The sequence below is a fragment of the Macadamia integrifolia genome, chromosome 1, assembly GCF_013358625.1.
Source record: "Macadamia integrifolia cultivar HAES 741 chromosome 1, SCU_Mint_v3, whole genome shotgun sequence".
NCBI classification, from domain to species: Eukaryota; Viridiplantae; Streptophyta; class Magnoliopsida; order Proteales; family Proteaceae; genus Macadamia; species Macadamia integrifolia.
In genome coordinates this window covers 34,353,621-34,378,740 of record NC_056557.1, presented here as the reverse complement: position 1 = coordinate 34,378,740, position 25,120 = coordinate 34,353,621, and the positions used below count along the sequence as shown (strand labels likewise).

Here is a 25,120-nt window from a genome sequence, read left to right as displayed (position 1 = left end):
CAGGTGGTGACGGCGAGGGGGAGGGGGAGGGGAAGGGGTTATTGTTAACCTCGTAGAAGGAAAAAGAGAATTGACATATTAACACAAAATGTATGAACTCTATCCAATCGTTCAATTTGAGATGGTTTTTTGGGGGAGGGGGGAGGGGTGAGGGGTTATTCTTAACCTTGTAGAAAGAAGAAGAGAATTGACATATTAACACAAAATGAATGAATTCTATCCAATCATTCCATTTGAGATGGTTCATGAATACTCCATGCGGTGGTGGATGCAAAGCTATCATTAAAAAAAAAAAATTATTATTATCATTAAATAATTTTTTTTTTTTGATAAATCATCACATTATCACACTTTACATACATGGGATTATCTCCTTCATTTCTTTTATATGTACTTTCTGTGGTTTTACTGGTTTAACTTCGAAATGGGATTCTTAGGACAACCAATAATGAGATTAAAGATCTACCCAACATTAAGGAATTGGAGGAAACTAAAGATGAGTAGTACATCAAAGTGAGGAGAATTGTTTCCTAACTTCATCAAGCACAAAATATCGTGATAAAAATTCAAATACATCTTCAAATCATTTTTATTTCTTTGAAGTAATTTTAGATGTTTTAAAGTTTTTTGGAGATTCATATAAATGGCTTGTCGAGAATGATCCCATAAGATATTTCATGTAATAAAGTCATGCTTTCCTTGCTCTTTTTCCCACTAAATGTCCTTTCTCCTGATTTCTTGGGAATTCTCAGGACGGAATATCTCAAAATGTGGCCACTACTAGAGCTTAATATCCTTTTGATATCACATTTTGTGATTTGAAACATTAAACCTTATTTGATTCCATTCAACTAATGTGTTAAAGATATTAATTTAGTGTCATGGTGGGCTTGACTTGAGGACCTATGTTACAAATCTCAGGAAGGTATCCTCTGCCATGTCATACCTCAATCTTAGTTTGCTGATGTGTGATTGAATGATTTGGGTAATTTTATGAAAATTTCAAACTATGTGTAAATGTTAAGAGGCTTACCAAAAAAAATACTGGATGATCCAGGTTATTAGAAGCAATTGATATAGACACGATTGATACAAAAGAATGGTGAGGTTGCTCGAAACAATTGATGCAAGCGAAGGATAAGTAATGATAGCTAGAGGCCAAGGATGTGAACTACTGATGAGAAGATTGACAACCAAGATATTAACTTGGTTTGAATTATAATTTAATTTGTAACCTGAAAATTTCATTTAACAAAGTATTAACAAGAATAATTAGTTTTAAATTAAACTAAAATAAAAAACAACTACGCTGGTCAGGGTTAATCTTCCAAATTCACAAAGGACATGCACTTGAATGGTAGATTTTATATTTTCTAAAATACCTTTTTTAATTGGAGTGACATTCCGTTTCGGTGCTTGCGATTGATGAAATGAACCCTTTTTTTTGGATGAATAGATTGAACCATTTTATCCTCGACAATATTGATACCACTGATCTGAATCCATCGATACGATACTGTTACCTACTAATAAGTTACTAATAAGTCCATGCTGGCCAACGGTTAAATTGAACAAATCGGAAATCGCATAAAAAGTTTAGCAGAGGGTCAGGTGAAGGGTAAGTTTATACTGTTATTACCACCACCATGTCATCCACACACGTAGAGGAGCTCTCCTATCACCTTATCTTCTTATTCCATGCACAAAAATCAAACCAATGGGGGTTTTTGTCTTCTTTAGCTAAGATATCCTGAAAATCAAAATATCTCCAATGGCTTAAGCTATTGTGCCTCTTTGCCTACTAAACAAAANGATGCAAAGCCATCATTAAAAAAAAAAAAATATTATTATTATTAATTTTTTTTTTGATAAATCATCACATTATCACACTTTACATACATGGGATTATCTCCTTCATTTCTTTTATATGTACTTTCTTTGGTTTTACTGGTTTAACTTCGAAATGGGATTCTTAGGACAACCAATAATGAGATTAAAGATCTACCCCAACATTAAGGAATTGGAGGAAACTAAAGATGAATAGTACATCAAAGTGAGGAGAATTGTTTCCTAACTTCATCAAGCACAAAATATCGTGATAAAAATCCAAATACATCTTCAAATCATTTTTATTTCTTTGAAGTAATTTTAGATGTTTTAAAGTTTGAACTACTCTCCATGTCTTTTGGTATTCCAGTATGGAATATCTCATAATGTGGCCACGACTAGAGCTTAATATCCTTTTGATATCACATTTTGTGATTTGAAACATTAAACCTTATTTGATTCCATTCAATTAATGTGTTAAAGATACTAATTTAGTGTCATTGTGGGCTTGACTTGAGGACCTATGTTACAAATCTCAGGAAGGTATCCTCTGCCATGTCATACCTCAATCTTAGTTTGCTGATGTGTCATTGAATGATTTGGGTTATTTTATGAAAATTTCAAACTATGTGTAAATGTTAACAGGCTTACCAAAAAAACATACTGAATGATCCAGGTTATTAGAAGCAATTGATATAGACACGATCGATACAAAAGAATGGTGAGGTTGTTCGAAACAATTGATGCAAGCGAAGGATGAGTAATGATAGCTAAAGGCCAAGGATGTGAACTACTAATGAGAAGATTCACAATCAAGATATTAACTTGGTTTGAATTATAATTTAATTTGTAACCTGAAAATTTCAGTTAACAAAGTATTAACAAGAATAATTAGTTTTAAATTAAACTAAAATAAAAAACAACCACGCTGGTCAGGGTTAATCTTACAAATTTACAAGGACATGCACTTGACATGCACTTGAATGGTAGATTTTGTATTTTCTAAAATACCTTTTTTAATTGGAGTGACATTCCGTTTCGGTGCTTGCGATTGATGAAATGAACCCTTTTTTTTTGGATGAATAGATTGAACCATTTTATCCTCGACAATATTGATACCACTGATCTGAATCCATCGATACGATACTGTTACCTACTAATAAGTTACTAATAAGTCCATGCTGGCCAACGGTTAAATTGAACAAATCGGAAATCGCATAAAAAGTTTAGCAGAGGGTCAGGTGAAGGGTAAGTTTATACTGTTATTACCACCACCATGTCATCCACACACGTAGAGGAGCTCTCCTATCACCTTATCTTCTTATTCCATGCACAAAAATCAAACCAATGGGGGGTTTTGTCTTCTTTAGCTAAGATATCCTGAAAATCAAAATATCTCCAATGGCTTAAGCTATTGTGCCTCTTTGCCTACTAAACAAAAACCAAACCAAGAGAGTTCTGTTTTCTTATGCTAAAATACCCTGAAAATCAGCAAAATATCTCCTATGCTCTTATGCCTCCTCTATGGCCACTGAACAAAAACCAAACCCAAGAGGTTGCTGTCTTCTTATGCTAAATACCCTGAAAATCAAGGAATCTCCTACACATCCTTATGCCTTTATGGCCACTATGTGTTCATGCTCAAACCACTCTCCAACCCTCCCCACCATATCACTCCACTCTGTTCTTCCACTCAAATCATCATTTCATACTTCACAAAATCTGCAACCTCCTCCCCAGCCACTATCTTCTTCTTCTTTTGCTAAGCTTAGTTTGAGTTCAGTCTCTGAAGACACTGCAACCATTACAGCTGCAGTTGAAGCAGTAGCTCTTGCGAATGCTGCTGTGGAGGCCGCTAGAGATGCTGTTTTTTCAGCATCGGTTTTGGTTGAGTTCTCCAATGATGGGGAAAATGGCTGCCAATATGAGATTGATGGGTTATCGGAGATTCCGGATTGGAGGCATACAGTGAGAACCCAAAACAGGAAGAGGAGAAGAAAACGCAAGAAAATTTCAAAATTTTTAGATACGGGTAGCCATGGAGAAAAGGAACAATGCTCATTCAGGCATTCACGTTCACTGTCTCTAACAAGTAGAGAAGAGGCTGAATTTTCTTCACACCTCAGGGTATCATTTCTATTTATTACTCTTTTCATTTCCTCTTGTTTCAATTGGATGAGAGAGAGAGAGAGAGAGAGAGAGAGAGAGGCTACAATTTAATGGGTTTACCCTTTTTTGGGCTAGGTTTCAGTTCTGTTAAGTATTTCATCTTAGCAGTCAAAATCTAAAATTTCCAACATTTTAGCTCAATGCAATTAACAAACTAAGCTGTACCAGTAGTTTGGTATGGCAAGAGTACCATAGTTTCAGCACAGTTGTTTAGAGGGTTTCATTTCTAAATTCTAAGGGTGGAACTTAGTCTTGAACTCTATAACAGGAGGGAGCAAGGCTAGAAGCAGCTAGAAGGAGAATTGGAGAAAGAGGAGAGGGTGAGCCATCCTCATCACAGTGGGCTCGAGCAGTAGGGATGGAAAGAAGGGATCTAGACAAGATGCTCTGTAGAGAAAGAGAGTCAAGAGAAAGGATCATCTTAAGCTACCGGAGACTCATTTCATACATAGCCAACAATTACAAAGGCAAAGGGTTAAGCTTACAAGATCTCATTCAGGTCCCAACTACTTGTACATATATCTCCTTTGAATCTCAAAGCAGAGTAATACTAATTTTTTCATCCTTACAGGAGGGAAGCATTGGACTTCTTCGAGGAGCAGAGAGGTTTGATCCAGAAAAGGGATATAAGCTCTCAACATATGTTTACTGGTGGATCAAACAAGCCATCATCAAGGCCATAGCAAACAAGTCGAGAGTTATCAGACTACCAGTATGGCACTGCATCCACCATGCTTTATCTTCCCAAGCTGTTCCCTATCCCTGGCCCAGCCTTGCGTATAAATAGTCCAAATTTGGGTATTACTACATGTGCCAAAGCCATTAGAAATTGCCACCTACCTTTCATAGCTCATATGGTAAAGAGAAAATCGGGGGCTGGGATAGCTATTAGTGGGAGAGAAAAGCAGAGAATCTTTCAAGGTTGTGCGAGAGGGAGAGAAAATCTGGGGGGTTAGGATAGTTATTAATGGGAAAGAAAATCTGGAGAAGTCATACTAGGTTGTGCGAGCGATATCGAAAGAAGAGAGACAGATTCGAGAAAGGGGTTGGGGTTAAAGAAGAGAAAAAATCGGCGACTAGAATATTTATTAGGATAGAAAATCGAGAGAATTTTTGCTAGGTCGTGCGAGAGAGATCTAGGAGAGAGAAAATCGGCTCCTGGGATAGTTATTAATGGAAGAGAAAATAAAGAGAATTTTTGTTAGTGAGAGGGACAAAATGGGGTTGGGACAATTTTACTGGGAGAGAAAATGGGGAAAGTCATGCTTGGTCATGCGAGAGAAATTAAGAGAAAAGAGGTTCAAGAAAGGGTTGGGGGTAAAGAAGGAGAGAGAAAATCTGGGTTGGGATAGTTATTAGGGAGAGAAATTCGGCAGAATTTTTGCTTGGCCGTGCGATAGGGAGAAAATTGGGGACTAGGATAGTTATTAGTGGGAGAGAAAATCGGGGCTGGGATAGCTATTAGTGGGAGAGAATGGGAGAATTTTTTTTTGGGCCATAAGAGAGATCGAGGGAGAGAAAATACGAAGAAATTTTTATCGATGAAGCAAGAGGGAAAGAAAAATCAGGGGCTAGGATAGTTATTAATGAGAGAAAATCAAGAGAAGTCATGTTAGGTCGTGCGAGAGAGATCAGGAGAAAGAGAGATTCAAAAAAGGGTTCGGGGATAATGTAGGAAAGAAAATTAGGGGCCGGAATAGTTATTATTGGGAGAGAATGTGGGAGAATTTTTTCTAGGTCGTGCAAGGGAGATCGAGGGAGAGAAAATCAGGTGCTAGGATAGTTATTGGTAGGAGAGAATCAGGATAATTTTTGCTAGGTCGTCCGAAAGGAAGAGAAAATCGACGGTTGGGATAGTTATTACTTGGAGAGGAAATGGGGAGAAGTAATGTTAGGTTATGTGAGAGGGATCCAGAGAATAGAGAAATTCGAGAAAGGGCAGGGTAAAGTAAATCGGGAGCTGGGATAGTTATTAATAGGAGAGAAAATTGGGAGTTTTTTTGTTAGGCCGTGCGAGAGAGAGAGGGAAAGCGAATCTGGAGAATTTGTCTAGATTGTGGAAGAGGGAGAGAAAATCGGGGGTTAGGATAGTTATTAAGGGGAGAGAATTGAGAGAAGTAATGCTAGGATGGGTAAGAGAGACTGAGAGAAGAGAGACAGATTAGAGTAAAGGGTCCAGGCTAGAGGAGAGTGATATTCAGGGGGGTAGATTAGTTATTAAGGGGAAAGAAAATCAGGAGAATTTTTGTTAGGTTGTGCTAGAGGAAGAGTAAATCGGGGGTAGGGATGGTTATTTGTGGGAGAGAAAATCAGGAGAATTGGGGGTTCGGATAGTTATTAGTGGGAGAGAAAATCGAGAGAAGTCATGCAAGTTCAAGCGAGAGAGATTCGAGTAAAGGGGCAGTGGTAACGAAGGAGAGAAAATCAGCAAATGGGATAATTATTAATGGGAGGGAAAATGGGAGAATTTTTTCAGATCGTGAGATTAAGGGATGGAAAATCAGGAAATTTTTTGCTAGTTTGTGCAATTGTGAGAGAAAATTGGGGGCTTGTATAGTTTGAGAGAAAATTAGAAGTCATGCAAAAGAGATTGAGAGAACAGAGAGAGATTTGAGAAAGGGTTACGGGTAGAGGAGAGAGAAATCGGGGCTGGGATAACTATTAGCAGGAGAAAAAATCAGGAGAATTTTTTCTATGTCGTGCGAAAGAGATCAAGGGCAAGATAAAATCGGGTCCTAGGATAATTATTACTTGGAGAGAAATATAGAAGAATTTTCCTAAGCCATACAAGAGGGAGAGAAAATCAGGGGTTGGGATAGTTATTAATGTGAGAGTAAGTCAGGACAAGTCAAGCTAGGTCAAGCGCAAGAGCGAGAGAAGTGAGTGAGCTTCGAGAAAGGGATTGGGTATGGAGAATGAGAAAATCAAGAGAATATTTGCTAGGTTGTGCTAGAGACATCGAGGGAGAGTAAATACAAAGAATTTTTTATCGGTCAAGCAAGAGGGAGAGAAAATCCGAGGCTAGGGTAGTTATTAGTGAGAGAAAATTAGAAGTTATGAGAGGTTGAGCGAGAGTGATCAAGAGAAGAGAGAGATTCGACAAAGGGGTCGGGGATAAAGAAGGAAAGAAAATCAGGGGTTGGGAATGTTATTATTGGAAGAGAATGTGGTAGAAATTTTTTTAGGTCCTGCGAGAGAGATTGAGGGTGAGAAAATCGGGTGCTGGGATAACTATTAGTGGGACAAAAAATCAGGAGTATTTTTGCTAGGTCGTGCAAAAGAGATCAAGGACGAGAGAAAATCGGGTCCTAGGATAGTTATTACATGGAGAGAAAATTGGGTTAATTTCACTAACGCATGCAAGAGAGTCAGAGAAAATCAGGGGTCAGAATAATTATTAATGTGAGAGTAAATCGAGACAATTCATACAAGGTCATACGCAGGATCGAGCGAAGAGAGTGAGCTTCGAGAAAGGGGTTGGGGCTAGAGAAGGAGAAAGAAAATCGAGGGCTGGATAGTTATTAATGGGAGAGAAAATCAAGAGAATATTTGCTAGGTTGTGCGAGAGACATCGAGGGAGGGAGAAAATACAAAGAATTTTTTGTCGGTCAAGCAAGAGGGAGAGAAAATCCGAGGCTAGGATAGTTATTAGTGAGAAAATCATAAAAGGGAGCAATCCAGTTCCATCAGTTCAATTCTCCTTCGGACTTACCTATAAAAAATAACCAATTCAGAACTCATCTGGTAACTCCCAATGTGGTTTTGTGGTTTCACATTTCAGCAATCTTCAACAAGAAAAATATTTCATTCTGACTTGAGATATAACTTAAGATTACTATCTCATACAAGAACTAGATGTATTAGATGTTTGTGAGAATTAAATGGTGCATAGTCTGTTAATTAGTGAATGCATGGTTAGTTTGTCATGTGTAGGGAAGCATGTCTGAGAAGCTTGCAAAGATTGCAGAAGCCAACAATGTCTTGAGCACAAGATTACGGCGGTTGCCCACTTATGACGAGATTGCAGACATGGTCAACATTAGTGTATCCAGTGTAAGGCTCATATGGGAGAGAAACAGACCTCCAATCTCTGCACAGAGAACCCTGGCCAACCAAGGCTCCTTGACACTACAGGTTGTTATTTTGCATTACCTTATTTTATCAGCATTGATCGACAGAAGAGATTAGCACCGGCTATTTTCCCCATGTAAAGATCAATGTGAAGCTAATGATCTTTCTCATATATTATTTTCTTTCAGATAGCCATGAACATTGTTTTTGGGTGGAGGATAGGAGAGTAGATATAAACATGTTGAACAGTTCATGGATAATCAAGTCTAATAGTTTCTATGGTTTGAATTGATTTTTATCTAGCAAAAGCACAGAAAGGAGCATCATTTAGTGATTAGAAAATTCTTAATTACCTGCCACAATATCACCAAGCCCCTGTGAATAGCTTCTTCCAGTTCTGTCCTGATGCAAGTATTTCTCTTTACTATGCTGTGTGAACCACTCTCAGGGTACACCCAATTGTGCCATATCAGGGTTATGCTGCATTCATACCGAAGTCTTTGGGTTCTAGTATTTTTTTTATGCTGATCACAGAGTGGCTATGAATCCATTAATCAAAGTGGAGAAGATCAATTGTTCCATTCTTTCACCTCTTTAATTTGTTTAACCATGAATTCATCACAGGAGATCATCTCGGGGCCAGAGGAAACAAGAGCAGAAGTAATGGTGAGTAAACAGCTAATGAAGCAGGATTTAGAGAAACTCCTCAGAACACTTGATAAAAGAGAAGCATGTGTCTTGGGATTGTACTTTGGTCTCAATGGGGAGACACCTCGATCATGTGAGGAGATTGGAAGACTGTTAAAACTTTCGAGGGAGAGAGTTCGGCAGATCAATGGTATCGCATTAACAAAGTTACGGCAGATGAGTACCATTGACAGCCTCAGAGTTTATATGAAGTAGGTGTTCTGTATTTCAAACAACAGTGTAAAGGAAGAGAGAAAGAATAAGAAACAGAACTAAGTTACAAATTACTAGTCCTTCTTATCTCCATCTATTAGTTTCAATTGGGAAACCTCTGTAGAGCTTTATTGATTCTTTTCCACCTCATGATTCTTAAAAATGGAATCTTAGTTTTCGGATTTAGATAATTGGATATTGGCTTTGAATTAGGACACTCTTTTAGTATCCGGATTTAATCAGTACTATTTGTATACTTAAATCAGTGAAATATCTGTCTGTTACCAAATCAAATTCGGATAGCAAATATATGGAACAGATTTGCATTTTCTCCATTAGCATCCGTAGCTGTTAAGGATTCTTGGATTCTTTATCATCCCTAGGCCCCTCTGGAGGTTAAAGAGCATACAATCAACTAACATTCCTTGTCTTATCCTCAAGATAGTGCTTACAATGCAACCCAAATATGCATGAAAAGCATGTCATCATTATTGTTCAAGCTAGCTCATCTTGCCATGAGCCTTCCCTGAGCTCAAATTTTGTGGTTCAGTTGAATCCAAGCATCAAGCTCTTTTTTTTCTTTAGCTCAACTCATCCAGGTATGTCTTCTAATGACTATGGCCAGTGAGCATTAGTTTTTGGCTTTGTGGACTCGCAAATTTCAGGCTTCATTACATGCTGAGAGGATGGCGTTCGAGGACGGTGTGCATTGGATAATTAACTTGTGTGAGAGAGAGAGAGAGATATTAATTGGAAGAATTATTATTATTATTATTTTTTTTGTACAAATAAATTTAATCAGAATGAACGCAAAAATCACATAGATGCCAAACATTGATATTGAATCTAAGGATGAAAAATAGGTTAACTTGTTACAGACAGAACCATTTTTACTAGAGAGTCAGCTAAACTGTTTAGCTCTATAGGGATAAAAGAAAAAAAAAAATACAAGATTCAAAAGAGGATTTTAAATGCAAAATATCCTCTAAAATAGGCTTGAAGCATTCTTGATTGGCTTCTTTTTTTTTTGAGTGAAATTTTATTGATTGGATTTTCTTCCAATTAATGTGTTATTAAAGGATTTTTTATTTTTTTATAAGAAAATGAATTAAGGAAAATGTATCACTTAACAACCACACAAAATGTTCCAGTTGGTTGGATATTTAGTTGGGTCACCAATTAGAACTGTTAAATTGTATCCATTGATTGTTGATTGACATGATTAAATCATCTACTAGGCTATAAAGTGTTACTTAGTTCCAAAATATTAGAGTGCAACTGCTGACCCTAATGTTCAAGATATTTGGTAAAGCTAAGAATATATCTTGTCGCAATGATGAATCCATCACTTAAACTATCCGAGTCATCCGATCCTACAGTGAATCATTTTGAACCACAGGGACCCTCAATCGAATGTCTTCAATCTATGGTTTTAAAAATCGGGATCAAATCGGTTGGATTCATCAATTCGGATTGGATTTGACCCAGGCCGATCTAGAGCGGCCAATCAGCAGTGTATTTCTAGGGTTTCTTCAAATTATCCCATCTTCACTGTTTTTATCACTCTTATGATTAGGGTTTATTAGCACGTGCCTAGAACAACCCCAATGGCAAATCTTTAGTGAGATTTTTAATTGGAGGAAGAATCGTTGATCCACTTGACCACACCAACTAATATATGATTACATATTTGTTTTTATTTTTTTGTAGAATATTTGTTTTTAATTGAAGTAAGGAAATATGTATCTCCATAAACCTTTTTATGTAGTGACAACATAGAAATAATGGAATGTTCCAGTTGGTTTGCATATTTAGCTGGATCACCGCCAATAAGTTGAGAACCGTTAAATTGTATCTATTAATTGTTGATTTTGTTAAAAAAAAAAAATGTTGATTTGACTTATTTAATCTACCATGCTATACATGTGTTAGTTTGAATAGTTTAATGTGGGTTACCTACCCAAAAAAAAAAAAAAAAAAATTTAATGTGCGATTATTGAACCTAAAGTCCGTGCAATTATTGAACCTAAAGTCCAAGATATCTAAGTGAAGCTTATAACTTTCAATTGATTATCATCTTCCACATGGATTTACCTAAATTCATATATATCATTTAAAATATAGAAAAGGGTATAGTAGCATTCTCTTGTTTTCTCTATTTCTCCTTTCATCACTTGAAATTATCTCATTGTCTTATTATGCTTGGAGAACTCTTTCCTAAAAATTTATTTTCCAAAATTGCTTTGAGCCATAGTACTAGGTGGATGGAGATGAGATCTTGGACTTCTAATACATGATACTGTGATTTTAAATCTATTCTGTGGATTATGTTGATGCTCATTTGCATTTTTGAGACCCTAAAACGAGGGACTTCAGTCCAACAATGAGTTCTCTCTTAGTGAATCAAAATCTTCAATTTAAAAAAGAGACATAGTTTTTCTTCACTCACGATGAAAAGAAAATTTAATCTAAAGAATTTTGATAAATTTAATGGTTGAATGAGACTCCAAGAATAATTTGAAGGGCATTTCAAACTTCATATAGTTGGAGAGGATACACAATGATTAGATTCTTTAATTCGCGTTGAAAGAAAAAACAAACTCTGGTTAAAAGGAAAAATGGGGAGGGTTTTCATGTACCATTGCACAAGGCAAGGGCCGGCTACTAGTAACATGGCAACCAACTACCGCAGCAACGTTGCCATCATTGGGGTGGCAAAGCAAATGACAGAGCAATGAAGGAAGCTTTGAATGCTTAGCTGCAAGCCCCGCCTTCTACATTTACGTTTCTGATTAATGTAAAGCAGTGGAGTTACAGTCATGGTGCACCATTTCTCTGCTTCAATAATGTATCAGGAATCAGGATTCTCTTCAATCCTTAGAAAGTGAGAGGTCCAGTAAAACATAGTACACTTATTAGATTCAAGAGAATCGCCCTCTTCAACAAGACTTGTCGTACTTCATGATGTCATAAATAGAGAAGTCAATGGGTGTATCATGAAGGAGTAATGTTCTGTCAATTGGGTTGGTAGCCTAGTGGTGAAAATGCCTTAAATTCATCATCGTTCAAGTTGGCTGGTTGTGAGTTTGAGTTTGGTGGCATATCCCGCTATCGTCCATTGGTCCTGCAAAAACCCAGCTTGTTGTACAAGGGAAAAACCATTCTCATACAGGTTGATCCACATATATGGAATCCACCACCATTCTAGGTTCTCATATAAGGACTTGATATGCTCTCAATGTCAGCCGCTTGATTGCCTTTTCTATAAACAAGACAAAAACTAAAATTAGGGAAATCCCTCGGAAGTCCTGGAATCCTCTGTCACTGGAACCTATAGGACCCGTTTGTGTATTTTTTTTGGTAAATAAAAAAAGATGCTCTATAATAGTGATCATAGCCCCTAGGACAAGCCAAGCGACGCTTTCGCAGGACCAATGGGCAATAGTGGGCATGCCAAAACTCTAACCCACAACCCATCCGAACCGTTTGTGTTTAGTTATCAGATTTTTTCAAAACAACCAGGCCTTTAAGTTGTTTGGTTGCTGGGTTGGGAGAAAATTGAATTGTTAGTTATTTTTTATCTTTTTTGCAGATTACAGGGGAGGGAGCCAGGGAGGTGGATATAGTATTAATCTTAAATCAGATCTTCAATCAGCAAATGGATATGAATTACACATAAACAAGTCTGGCAGGATCAAGAACCAGCCACAATGATCTACATCTACATCCACATCTAGGACTAAAAGAAGTGGAAATTGAAACCCACAAAGTTAATCAAAATATCAAAGTAAAGTTACTCCATGGGTGAATTCACAACCTTAAGCACCTGTTCAAGATGATGGGCAGTGTCAGGTGGGTGAGCTTCCATCCTAGGTCTCTCCGGCAAGATCCACCGACCGTCGGCACTCCTCACCATCCCCTTATTCTCATCCTGCCTCCAGTGAGGCGGCACATTATAGTCATCTCTCAAGAAATCACAACTCTTATTAACAAGTGCGATATCTCTCTTAGTTGCCAAGTAAAACCTCTGTCCCTTGCCATGAAATCCATCCACAAGATGTAAATAAGCCTCCAGATTGTGAGCACAACCAAGATCTCCACTGGGCTTGAGAAAAGGAGAATTTTTATGATCCAAAACAAGCTCTTCACCCACATGAGCATAACTCCAAGGGAAATCAATTACATCTTCAATGTATTTTTGATGCTGGAACTTCTCATTTGTAAAGATCCCTGGTACTGTAGGAACCTTATCATGAACATTGATCACTCTAAGTACTTTCACTCCAAGCTCATCACATCTTTCTTTGAACTTAAGATTACCCACTCTAGGACCCCCAAATGAGAAAACAGAGATTGGAATTCTACTCTGGTTTTCACTGTCGTCTCTAATGTTGACCTTCATCTCTGCAATGTCATAAGCACTTAATAGAGCTAATGCTGCTCCAAGGCTATGGCCTGTGATTGTAATGCTCAACTCATCTCTTTTATATCTTTCGATCAATCTCTTAATTTCAGCTAATACTTGTTCTCTAGCAGAGAAAGAACAGTATTTGCAATCTTGTTCTTTCTTGGTATAGAGATCAAAGAAGCCTGACTCGATTTTAATTGATGGGTCATCGCCAAAATTTGCTGGGTGAAGGATATCTTTGAGATCTGCAATCCATTCAAGGTATGTGACCGTACCTCTCCATGCTATAACAATGTCGCGTCTTCCTAACCGTTTGATCTCTTCTTCATCTGTTGATACTGCAACGTAGCCCATCCAATTAGCATGTGGGCTCCATACACTACTCATTTTTGATTTCTGAAAGAAGTTTGGGAGGTTGATGTTTGACGTTGCGTAGAGGTATCTACTCAATTGGTAGCCTCGATCTTCCATGTCTAGCTTTTCGAAGAAATGGGCACCTTGGTATTTACAAGTTCCACAATACTTAGAACGAGGATCTAAGTCGAAGGAATCGTAACAGGCTTGCGCGAATTCGCCACATCGAAGGATCTCTTTTCGGAGGATTGGATTCATGGGATCTAATAGTCCTTCCCAGTCATTAGACCCTTGGATTTCCTTCCAAACCTCCCTGAGCGGTGGTGCTGCTTCTTGATCTTCTGCTTTCGAAGTCAAGCTTGAGAAAGACGTAGTGCATCTTAGAAGAACTGTAGTGGGTTTTGGTGAGGTGGGTTTTCTTGAAATGAGAAGTTTTGAGGTTCTACTGAGGTTCCATCTGGGTATAAAGTCATGAAGGGCACTTGGTTTCATATATTTGGGATGATTACAATACAACAGGAAAGAAGCCATAAGTAGAACACACAGAAACAGACACACAGGCAAAGAAGATGTTTAAGCCCTACTCTCCATTGACACACAGACCCAGAAGGACCAGAGAGAGAGAGAGAGAGACCTGGAGCTATGTGGTTTGTGAGGATGCAGTTTATGTTGGAGGGAGGATCTTACAAGATAGGAAGGCTTTTTGTATAAGGAAAATCAATAATATTGTAGAATTAGATTTTGTGCTGGAAATATGAAGATAGTGAAGATGATGAATGAAGGATATGAAAAATGTGTTGTAACCATATGAATTGGATCAAATAAGAGGACAAGTAATAATGTAATTTAATGTGTTATATCATAATTTCGGCTCCTTTCACAGTATAAAAGAGGACCACGAAAGAGGGCTCAGTATAACCGACGGTGGTTACATAGAACAAAAACCTATAAAAATGGCCTTCATTTTGAAAGTGCTTGAATGGTTGTTAATTTCAGAGCTTAAAGTGGCTGTCCCCTTCTACTTTCCACCTTCCACTAATTACCTGTAAAGAATTTGAACTTAATTTGCACTTGTTAATTGAGATTTTATTTTCTGGTAGGAGGTTGAGGGAAATGTTAAGAAATTGAGATGCCCTTGCTACTTCATTTTCTGCTTTTAATAACCCATAACTATTTCCAGGAAATATTTGGCAACAGAGGAAGGCCACCTCATTCCTTGTTTTTGTCTTTCCCCACTTGCTAAGTTGCTATAATTTTTGCTAATAATCAGTAAAATAAAATAAAAAATAAAAAATAAAAATATTACAGAGTTAACATTCAGGCATACCGAGTTATGATCTCCATCCAATGTATCCGTTTACACCAAAGATTTGTGTGTCCTTGTGTGATTGGACACCCTAAAACTCTTTATACATTTGATCTATTTTATATGGATGGCGAGGAAGACACCAATGGCAACCTGTAGAAAAAATCCTGATGAATATATATATATATATATATATATATATATATAGAGAGAGAGAGAGAGAGAGAGAGAGAGAGAGAGAGAGAGAGAGAGAGAGAGAGAGAGAGAGAGAGAGAGAGAGAGATCCCAGTGGTTATATTGGATAATTATGAGAGCGGATCAGGTTCACGTACCAGAATATACGAGAACGGTCCTGGTCCATGGATATAGAATCAATTTTCTCTCTCTTCATTTAATAGATTCTATATCCACGGATCAGGAGTGTACGAGAAGATGTCAGGTGATATATGCATACTTACGCGAAGGTGTCAGGTAGCTTAGCTGAAATTAATATTCACCTTGCTCCTCCTCAAATAAAAAAAAGAAAGGTATGTACTAGGGGTGTCAATCGGTCGGTCCGGCTCGGTTTTGGTCTGGGTTGAGTCGGTTTCGGTGTGGGAAAGTTGAAACCGAAACCGAAATTTCCTTATTGGTTCGGTTTCGGTTTGGTTTCGGTTTCGGTGCGGTTTGATTTCAGTTTGTCTTCGGTTTCTTAAATCGATTTGTAACCGGGTTGGTTTTGGTTTTTGGTCTAGTTTGGATTCGACTTTCCATACAAATGTATACAAAACTATGCAAATTTTAATTTTTTTTTAATGAATTTTGGAGTGTTTCGGTTTCTTACCGGTTTGGTTTTGGTTTCAATCCCGGTTTTGATCCGATTTTGGTTTGGTTTCGGGTTCATCCGGTTTCTGGTGCGGTTCGATTTGGTTTTGGGGTTGCAATACTTGAAACCGAATCAAACTAATAAGGCTTTGGTTCGATTTGGTCCGTGTTGTTATTGGTTCGATCCAGCCGATTTTGCCAGTTCAGTTTAGGAATTGACACCCCTAGTATGTACCTAGGGAAAATAAAATCTTGCGGGTCCAAAATGGGTCACGTATTGACCTCTCCTGCGTAAAGTTTCAGCCTACAAAAGTTGTAAAAGTTGAAAAACAGATCTTTGAAAACTCAAGATTATGAGAGTTGACAGTAATGGTCAGAGTACACTAAATGCATATGGACGTATATGAGCGCACAACTCTCATGCTCACATGCCAAGTTTTTTTCCATATCACAGAGTTTGCTGATGGTAGAATTGAGCTTTGAAAATTCAAAATTGTACAAGAGTTCATGGTGATGATCGAAGTACTGGAAATACACATCGATATACATGAGCATTCATACTAATACACAAAGGAGTTTATGATTGATAAGTCTGAAACTTGATAAATGATCCATCCGAATTGTCCATTCTACCCCATGAAAAGATTTTGTGGACTGTCAGGGCCTTGAAGTGGCATTTTTCCCATGTACTAATAAGACATTGCCAAATGATTTATCTTCCCTCAAAAAATGCTTGTAAAATTTGTCCAATTAATAGTGGAGCTGTTTAATGAATTCACAATTTAGAAATGAATTATTTATTTTTAATGAATTTTCAAGAGTGTACTCAGTTACGTGTCTTTTCAAAGATATGCAATATATATATATATATTTATTTATTTATTTATAAATTTAGTATACCATTCTTTGCATATTTTTTTTTACTATTCCATATTTGATGCGTCTTTATTTTTTTTATTATATTAATTACTAAGAATTAATAATGTATATATACATGCTTAGAGAGGGAAAATTGGATGAGACCCAAAATTTGTGAATATGTAGACTCCAAGTCCACTTTTCACATGTGAAATTCAGTCCATACAGAATTTGTGTAGAAGAGAGTTCATAATAGCAGTTGGAGAACTATAGGTGTGCATGCACATAGTTAGAGATGTATATTGATACATTGGGAGGTATTTAAATAAATCAGGCTTTGAAATTTAACAAGTGACTAATTCAGATCTTTTACTATCTATCCTTTGGAAAGAATCAACATAATGAGGATGAATAGCTTCATAAAAGCACCACTCAAATGATATGTATGTATATTTTTTGGTTGAATGCTCAAATAATATTTTATCCTTATAAATAAATTTGTCTTATATGTGCTAAATCTTCATACTATTTTATTGACTTTTAGCAATTATATCATCCAACATTTACATATATACCTGGCATCCCAAGTTCACTAGTAGAGCAAGATTTCATACCTTGGCTTTCTTGTAGCTCATTATAGAACATCACAATAATGGGGTCGGCCATGTGATTTTTACCCCCCGCAAAAAAAATGCCATGTGGCAATCAAACAAAGCCTACTGATCCCTATCCAATTTTTATTTTATTTTTTTATCCGTAAGAATTTTTACACGTGGCAATAATGGAAGTCAAAATCAAATAAGGATTAAAATGTCAAAGTAGAAGGAGAATAGTTCAACCATTGGGGATGAGCTTATAATTCAATAGTAGGAAGCTAGGTAGTTAAGTTCTAGTGCAAGTCCGGGGAAGATTGCTGATTTGACCTTCTTACATCTTCCTTAAAAAAATAGTAATAGTTTAGTAGTTATTAACAACCAATAGATTCAAACTTGAGACCTCCCATTGAGTGTAAGCTTTACACACCTCAACCTCACAATTATGCTAAACAATTGTTGTTTTTGAACTTTGACCTATTATGCCGATTGGCAAACTGGGGCAAGTTTCGGAGTGATCAAAGAGCTCCTATTGTATCTTTGTCGCGTCTGATACTGGAAATTCCAACCGCGCATCCCGTGCAAATATGCAATATATGCATATTGTTAACGAGAGGGTTCACCAAGTATGTGATATAAATATGGGCTGGAAGGCAGCATGCCTAAGACCAGCTCATTATAATTGGGTCGGTTTAGGAATCCTTCATACATTATCCAGTTAACATAATCAGGTAGGCTTAGGACTCCTAATGGATATTGGGCTGTCAAAATTTGTGTGAAGGTCATAGGGATTGCTGAGCTTAATTGCTTGCCCATATCATTTCCTGCCTTTTTTTTTTTTTTTTTTTTTGACAATCTTAGTATTTCCTTTTAGGGCATACTAACTGTGTTTAATTAGAGCTGTTAAGGCAATGTTGGCAACTAGGAAGTGATGTGTGCGGTGTTTCCGTGATGCACAGGTATTGTAATTGGAGGTATCATATACAAGTGCCAAGTTGTTTCAGTTTGAATAGCAACATTAATTTATTGGAGGGGTTCAACAGTTGATGGATGCTAAATTAATTTATCGGAGTGGATCAACAATTGATGGATTAATTATTTGACTCTATGGTTCAATTTGTTATTTGATTCTATGGTTCAATTTATTGTTAATTCAAGTAAGTTGATGCGGTTCAATTGAATTGGGTAAATAACATGATGACATAAGCCCACTTAATATGGCAATAGTTTGCTGCCCGAGTTGTCATCTTATGGATTATAAAAGTGAAGAAAAGTTGGTTGATAATTGATAAATGATACAATGGAGCAACAATACAATGAAAATTCTACATGTAATTTACATGTGTAGCCTGGGTAAGAAAATCTGGAAAAAAATCGTCTGTTTTTCTTCATCCATGTTTTTCTTGTTTTGCTACCTTCAGAAGGTGACATGTAGCATTACTTTAAGTAAACGGCCAAGATTAAATTAAAAACCAAACTGGATGTAATAACCCTCACCCAACTGAATTAATCTTGACCGTTGATGACACGTGTCATCTTCTGCAACTAGCAAAACACAAGAAAAACAGATGATTTTTATCCAGAAAATCTTATTACTGCCCAACTAGGGTCAAAGAGCTTGGTTTAAATTACGGTTACATGTGATAATGAAAAGAAGGGGAATTTTACAACAAAAGATTTTCAAGGCCATGTGTCAACATCCTATTAGTTAAAGCTAATGTTTCAATAGAAGGATTTTAATAAGTATAGATCTTATGGGATCTTTTTCTTATGTGAATAGGTACGACCATAGTTAGTAAGTTCGGGGACGACAATAATACGAGAACGAATACGTACAACAACTAAACGGATCATACGTCAATAATCCGGAGCAATAAAACACGTACAACAATGATACGGAACATGTTTAATACGTGTTTAGTACGATTGCCCCATAAAAATCCGGAAGCAAAAATATGGAATTTATCTTGGTATTAAGAAGGTTCAAACTGGCTGTTTGCAATTAAATTATAATCTCCCATGCTTCCATGAACGTTTAAATCCATTCTAGCTTTTCAATTTGGAATCATTTCTACATATATCATAGAAAATAATAGTAAATATCTATCCAAAAATTAATATTAATAAAATTTTTATTAGAGAGAATACTTCATTTTCAGAATAATGAAATTGTCAGATTTAAGATTAAGAAAGAATCCTTGATAAAATTAGGAAACTTAAATTTTAACTGCATTGATAGAAGCACAATGCAGTTATGATTCTTGATTTTGATGGTTAAAACTGGGTTTATTAGAGCAAGGTCAACAGTAACCATTAAATAAAAAATCCCAAGCAAGAATCCTTTTGGTAGAAAACAAAGTTTAGAAAGAAACACACTTTACCTTTTTTTTTATACACAAAAAAGGATCTTAATTATCCTATTAAAAGAGATCATGATCAACAAAATTAACCTCCACCATCAAAAAACAAACATTAAGAAGACCAGAATGATAATAATCTGTGTAAGCGCACTAGAACCATCATCATCGTCAACTAACAAATATGATGGAAGGATCACAGCAACACTCATCGATGAGACAGCAGCAACATAAAGCTGCAAGACATCCTTCAAGGAACCCAGGTTCTCTCCTAGGTGGTGGCGCAGCATATTGGGGAGGAGGAGGAGCTATTACAGGTGGCCCTTGGTAATACCCTTGGGCGGGATATGGATAAGCATACTTAGAATCGCTCATTTCCAAAGAACAAACCGACGCAGCAGACTAAAAAGATCGATCAAGAGAACCAATGAACTGATTGAAGGAAAGAAGGAATTTCTGTTGAGTTCAAACACACTTAGGAAACCTGAAAACCGATAAGTTTGGATTAGAACCAGATCTGAAACTATAGTTTAACTAAGCAAATGATGATCAACGTCAACATGTTTAAGCAGAGATTAATTCAAACGATTGTAAGCACTGATCATGATGAACCCTGATTCTGGTTTTCAACTCTAATCGCCTGGACTGGTTCGATCATGATGAACCATGCCAAACTGCAGGAAAGCCCCTTCTTCTTTTGACATTAAACCTCAAAAAACCAGAGAATTGCATCCGTTCACACACACACACACAGATTGTCACCGCCGCTGCACTCGTCGTCTCACCAATGACCAAAGTCACCAAAGCGCTACAAGTTCTGGGTTTCTCAGCCGCTGCAAGGTTTGGGTTTCAGACAAAAGGAAAGAGCTTTTGGGCATTGTGAATTGAGAGTTTTAGGTTTAATTTTTTTATTCTTTTTAACCTAAACTTATTAATGAGGTTTAACAAATTAAACACATATTATCCATGTATAATAATAAGGAGATGTATAAAATCCGCGTATTATATGGATTTTTCATATCTGTTTGACAAATACTACGTTATTGAATTAAACGTTCGGGGTACGCATATTATACGCAAACTTATTAACTATGGGTATCACCCAATACATGAGAGAAGTATTGCTATCAAAGTCTATCTGAAATTTGAAAATATGAAAGTTTCTTAAGATTAGAAATTTATTGTACTAGTCTGAATGGGGTTCTTAAAAGTAAGAGTGTTAATTGGTTCAGTTCCAATGTAGATGGTTTGATTTGGTTTTGTTGAAGACTTTTTAGGTAAAACCAAAATCGAATCATTAAACGGTTTCATGTATTAAAATTTAAATAATATATAGACGGTTTTAAACGATTTTCTTATGTTTTCTAATTTTTTGTCCAAATAACTTTCTTACCTTTAATTTTTTTTGTGAAATGGATGTAAATTGTAAGACTGAATTGAATTGTTTATTGTTATATGTTTTTTTTTTAATAGTGGTTTAATGTAAATTTTGTATTTTATTTTATTGAAATATATGTAAACTTAACATTGAATGACTTAACATATATTACATATATGTTAATCGGTTTAACGGTTTATTTAAACGATTTACCAAAGTTTAAACTTTAAAACTAAAATCGAATCATGGTTTCAATTTTAAAACCAAAACTGAACCATTTAATTACAGTTTCATGATTTCTATATAAACGATTCTGCTCGATTTCAAATTCACATCTTTACTTGAAAGTATGGACAACTCTTTGATTAATGACTCCGCATCATGTTGATATACTTGTGACAGAAGCACAACCAAGCGGAGAGTCTCAGCTAGATGTGGATGAGACGTTTTTGTTGACCAAAACTCTTGAACACTTGAACATGTTACAATTGTAGTTTTGTGGTAGTTTCATAAAACAAGAGGAGAAGGAAAGGTGATGTTGTACTTCTTTTGTGCTGGAGAAGAAGAGTATGAGAAGAATTTCAAATTAAAGAGGATTGATTCGTTCACGCATGATCAGTCCAATCCGCATGATATGGCTTCTTTGAAGTCGTTTTGTTTTTAATAATATAAAAAAGATTCCAATTGATAGAATATTTTGCTCCTCCATCACTCAGAGAGAGAGAGAGAGAGAGAGAGAGAGAGAGAGAGTTTTCAATTGCTAGTTCTATAGCTCGGTATTGTATGATCACTTTTCATTCTCTGATATTGCAATAGAGGTCGAAAAAAAAGGAGACCTATTTATTGGATCTGATGTCATGATGATTTAATCATCAATACATCAATAGAAATAAAGTTTAGGGCATTTTGTTGTTTTCTGGTTGTCCTTATTGGTCATCTTGACCACATGTCGGTGATGACGTGGTCGAAAGTGATGATGTGGTAGCGTTCGATCTCTCCGATGATAACATTGCTACATGGTATGTATAGAGTTGATTGATTCATCCATGATAGGTGGTGCAGAACTTTGGGTTAAAACTTGTAAATTTGGCCTATTTTGACTCGGGAGTGTTTTTTATAGTACATTTGTTTTTCCTGGGAGATGGTTTCTTCATGAAGAATTTAGAGTGTAATTTATCATTTCTAACGAAGATGATTTCGTCTATTTTAGATATCGTATGAAAAAATTACAACATCCACAGTAAAAAAAAAAAAAAGCTTATGTGGCAGTCATGGGCAGTTTCAGCATTCGAAAGGTTCAGGGGCAACATGAAATATTTGTATGGATGGCTGAGTTTGATGATCAGATCTCCTAAAAAGTTGTAGAGTGTCGAGTCGTAGTTTAACGTCTTTTGTTTCGTCTCGATTGAAAACTGTATGAAAAAGTTACGCGTGTTTCTGTGAAACCGGTTCAAAATTTCAAACCGGATAAAACCATATAACTCTCAGTGAATGAAGGTATTTTTGGAATTTAACTTGAAAAAAAGAGGGGCTTTTATAAAATATTAGAAGATGAGGGGTTTTATTCTGATTAAGAGAAGTTGGTTAGCAAGTAGCGCACATGCATTAAAGAGGTGCTTTGGATTCCAATCTCTTAGATTTTATGGATCTAATTAATCAAGAGACCAATCCAACGGTTCATACATATCTCACCTTTGGTGAGTGGGAGACAACCTCTTTAAATTCCGAAAAAAACAACCAATCAAAAATTGACAACATGTCTAACACATGACATAATCAAGAGTCATTCCTGCATCATGCTTATGTCATCAAGATTTAAATCAATGGCTCTTATTTGATATCCGTTGTACTGATCTAAAGGCCAGAATTTATTATACCACTTGATCTTTGATTAATGGCTAAGATTAAAGCCCGCATTGCCAATGCAACCTATGCCATCTGTACAAAGATTTCAAATGGCGCTTTCTCATTGCTCCAACTATAAATTAATGGAACCTTTTGTAAAAGTTTGGACACTTGAACTAAAAATTCAAACGTGTGTTACAAGAAAGAGATTACCTGTGAGGTTGATATCCCTTCCTTAATAGTCTTTTTCTATAAAAGTGTTGGCTGTTATGATGTTATTCTAATTCTTCCTCTTTAATAAAATAGGACTCGTAAACCTTTATTCACCTTCTTTATCTTTTAATGTTTCAATCAAGGAATTAGACACCTTGAGTGGTGCACAAGCACTGCTTTTACAACCCCGGCCCAATTTTAAGTCTCAAAGATAGTGAATTTACTTAAGAAGACAAAGCAACCACATTAAAGTTATCCAATAACTCATGACATATGGGTATTTCTGTCTTTGATGCAATTTTTTTGAGGGAGAGGGGGTTGGGTTGGAATTTTGAGAAGTAACTTTCTCGATTAATAAAACACAAAGAACGACCGTGGATCTTGCATTCACTATATATATGTTAGAGATGTTCCAATTCTATATTGACTTTGGAGAACTTCACAAAAGCACTATCTGGCTGCTGGGAGTTGAGGGACGATCCATTACAATATTGCCAAAGCTTCTACCAGTGAGCTCTCATTAGGGGTAAGAAGAATCCTCTAGGCATATTTTTATTTATTTATTTTTAGAGGAGGTGCTATTATCCTAGAAACCTGTTTGCCTTCTTGACTTGAGCAAATTATAAGAAAAACAAAATTTTTCTTCTCTTTTTCAGTATATGAATTATTATATATGAAAATATTACTTGATTTGTATAACCTAGCCTGAAAAGGGTTGTTATTGAGTCTCCTTCAAGCAGTACTACAATTTACAGGTTCATATCTGAATATATGATATACAAGTTTGTTTAGGTTAGGTATTATTGGGTTTCGGTTACTGTCAGTCATTGTTTCACTTTGACATACTCAAGGCAATTCCTGACAGACATCGATATAATCCTCTCCAGGGGCTGGGCCTCCTAGAGGGACATTCAACAGTTGGGAGGATCTCGACACACACCCCAATATATGGCGCTAGATCTTCTCAACTATCAGATGCCTCTCTGGGCTGCCCAGCCACTAGAGAACTAGTGGGGAGTGTGATTCCTGTGTGCACAAGGAAGCATCCCCAAAGATGCTATTTTTCCTTTCATGAGAGCTAATCAATCATTTCATCTTCTCATATGTCTAAACACAGGAGTCACACTCCCCAACAAAAAGTATTTCGTGTAATATATTAGTAAAATCTAACATCACCGTTTTGAAGTCAATTGCCTACTAATGGGATTTCAAGCTTTTCACTGCTCTTGATGCAATACTCTTTACAGACAGTGTGGAACCATGATTGGATGGAATGAGAGATTCCAATTACATCCATTCTAGCTTTGTTTGTGCTGATCTTTATGGCGGTTTCTAATCATTTTTTGCTCCTCCTTAAATGCTGGTGGTACTGTTTGGTCTTGTTAATGGTGAAGTATCCATCTAGGCCTCGTTAGTCATGTCTTAGGTAGCTAGGCTTAATTGTATCAATATTTTCTTCTCTTTGATCTAGGGGTGTCTGTACTTTCTATCCTCATCAATAAATCCTGCAATTTATATATATATATATATATATAAATACATGAGAGGATTCTCTAAAGCAAGTAGTATAGGCGTGAATATTGTCAGCAACCATTGCATTGGGTGGCTAGAAGCCCCTTAGGCCGTGTGCCCGAATGCTCACTGCACCTCACCGCTCACTTCATACAATTTGAACTGATAGCATAGGAAAGCACAATGATGAAGTACAACGAAATAGTATCATTCATAAAAGGATAACAAGGTTATTGCATACAATTTATTTCGAAATGCCTTTCTGTGGTATTTCTCAATGTCCCAGCTATAGACGGAACGTGAGAAACAGATGAATAAAATTTGTAAGGAAGCGGATAATTTCTTGAGAATCCTACAAATCAATTTTGTTCTCTTTTCTTTGACAGATGTCTGAACTTCATCTGGGTTTGAATCTTAAAGAGAGATCCACCATAGATCATAAAAGCAGAGTAATAATTCTATCAAGGACAACATAAACTACAACTTCAATGTTTACCTCCTCTCTTCCCCACAGCGCCCCCCACA

The 25,120-nt window shown here is 36.5% G+C and overlaps 3 protein-coding genes across 5 annotated transcripts in view; 2 read left to right on the top strand and 1 right to left on the bottom strand.

Annotated features, from left to right (window-relative positions):
* Window positions 1-3,234: 3,234 nt before the first annotated feature.
* Window positions 3,235-9,039, top strand: LOC122074901 (RNA polymerase sigma factor sigD, chloroplastic). Of its 2 annotated transcripts, XM_042639899.1 has the most exons (5): window positions 3,236-3,954; window positions 4,265-4,495; window positions 4,568-4,708; window positions 7,930-8,130; window positions 8,692-9,039. In XM_042639899.1, the coding sequence occupies exons 1-5, from the start codon at window positions 3,352-3,354 to the stop codon at window positions 8,968-8,970; spliced, it is 1,455 nt and encodes a 484-aa protein (XP_042495833.1). In that variant the 5' UTR covers window positions 3,236-3,351; the 3' UTR covers window positions 8,971-9,039. The 2 variants fall into 2 exon arrangements, with proteins under 2 accessions (XP_042495824.1, XP_042495833.1); XM_042639890.1 differs by having other exon boundaries at window positions 3,235-3,954; window positions 4,265-4,708.
* Window positions 9,040-12,590: 3,551 nt separating this feature from the next.
* On the bottom strand, window positions 12,591-14,525 carry LOC122077155 (phospholipase A1-Igamma3, chloroplastic-like). The gene has a single exon (XM_042642987.1). The coding sequence runs from the start codon at window positions 14,258-14,260 to the stop codon at window positions 12,761-12,763; it is 1,500 nt and encodes a 499-aa protein (XP_042498921.1). The 5' UTR covers window positions 14,261-14,525; the 3' UTR covers window positions 12,591-12,760.
* Window positions 14,526-23,488: 8,963 nt separating this feature from the next.
* LOC122075047 overlaps window positions 23,489-25,120 on the top strand; it is a 12,794-nt gene continuing 11,162 nt past the window's right edge. For both annotated transcript variants that reach the window (XM_042639981.1, XM_042639979.1), the window contains exon 1: window positions 23,489-23,609. The gene's annotated coding sequence lies outside the window, so the exon portion shown is untranslated. The remainder of the gene's footprint in view (window positions 23,610-25,120) is intronic.

Bases quoted from the DNA above. Each gene is read 5' to 3' on its own strand.
- LOC122077155 (XM_042642987.1), bottom strand. From the start codon at position 14,260: ATGGCTTCTTTCCTGTTGTATTGTAATCATCCCAAATATATGAAACCA.
- LOC122074901 (XM_042639890.1), top strand. From the start codon at position 3,352: ATGGCCACTGAACAAAAACCAAACCCAAGAGGTTGCTGTCTTCTTATG. The intron at 4,709-7,929 runs GTATGGCACTGC...TGTCATGTGTAG, and splicing joins CGAGAGTTATCAGACTACCA to GGAAGCATGTCTGAGAAGCT. The intron at 8,131-8,691 runs GTTGTTATTTTG...AATTCATCACAG, and splicing joins AAGGCTCCTTGACACTACAG to GAGATCATCTCGGGGCCAGA.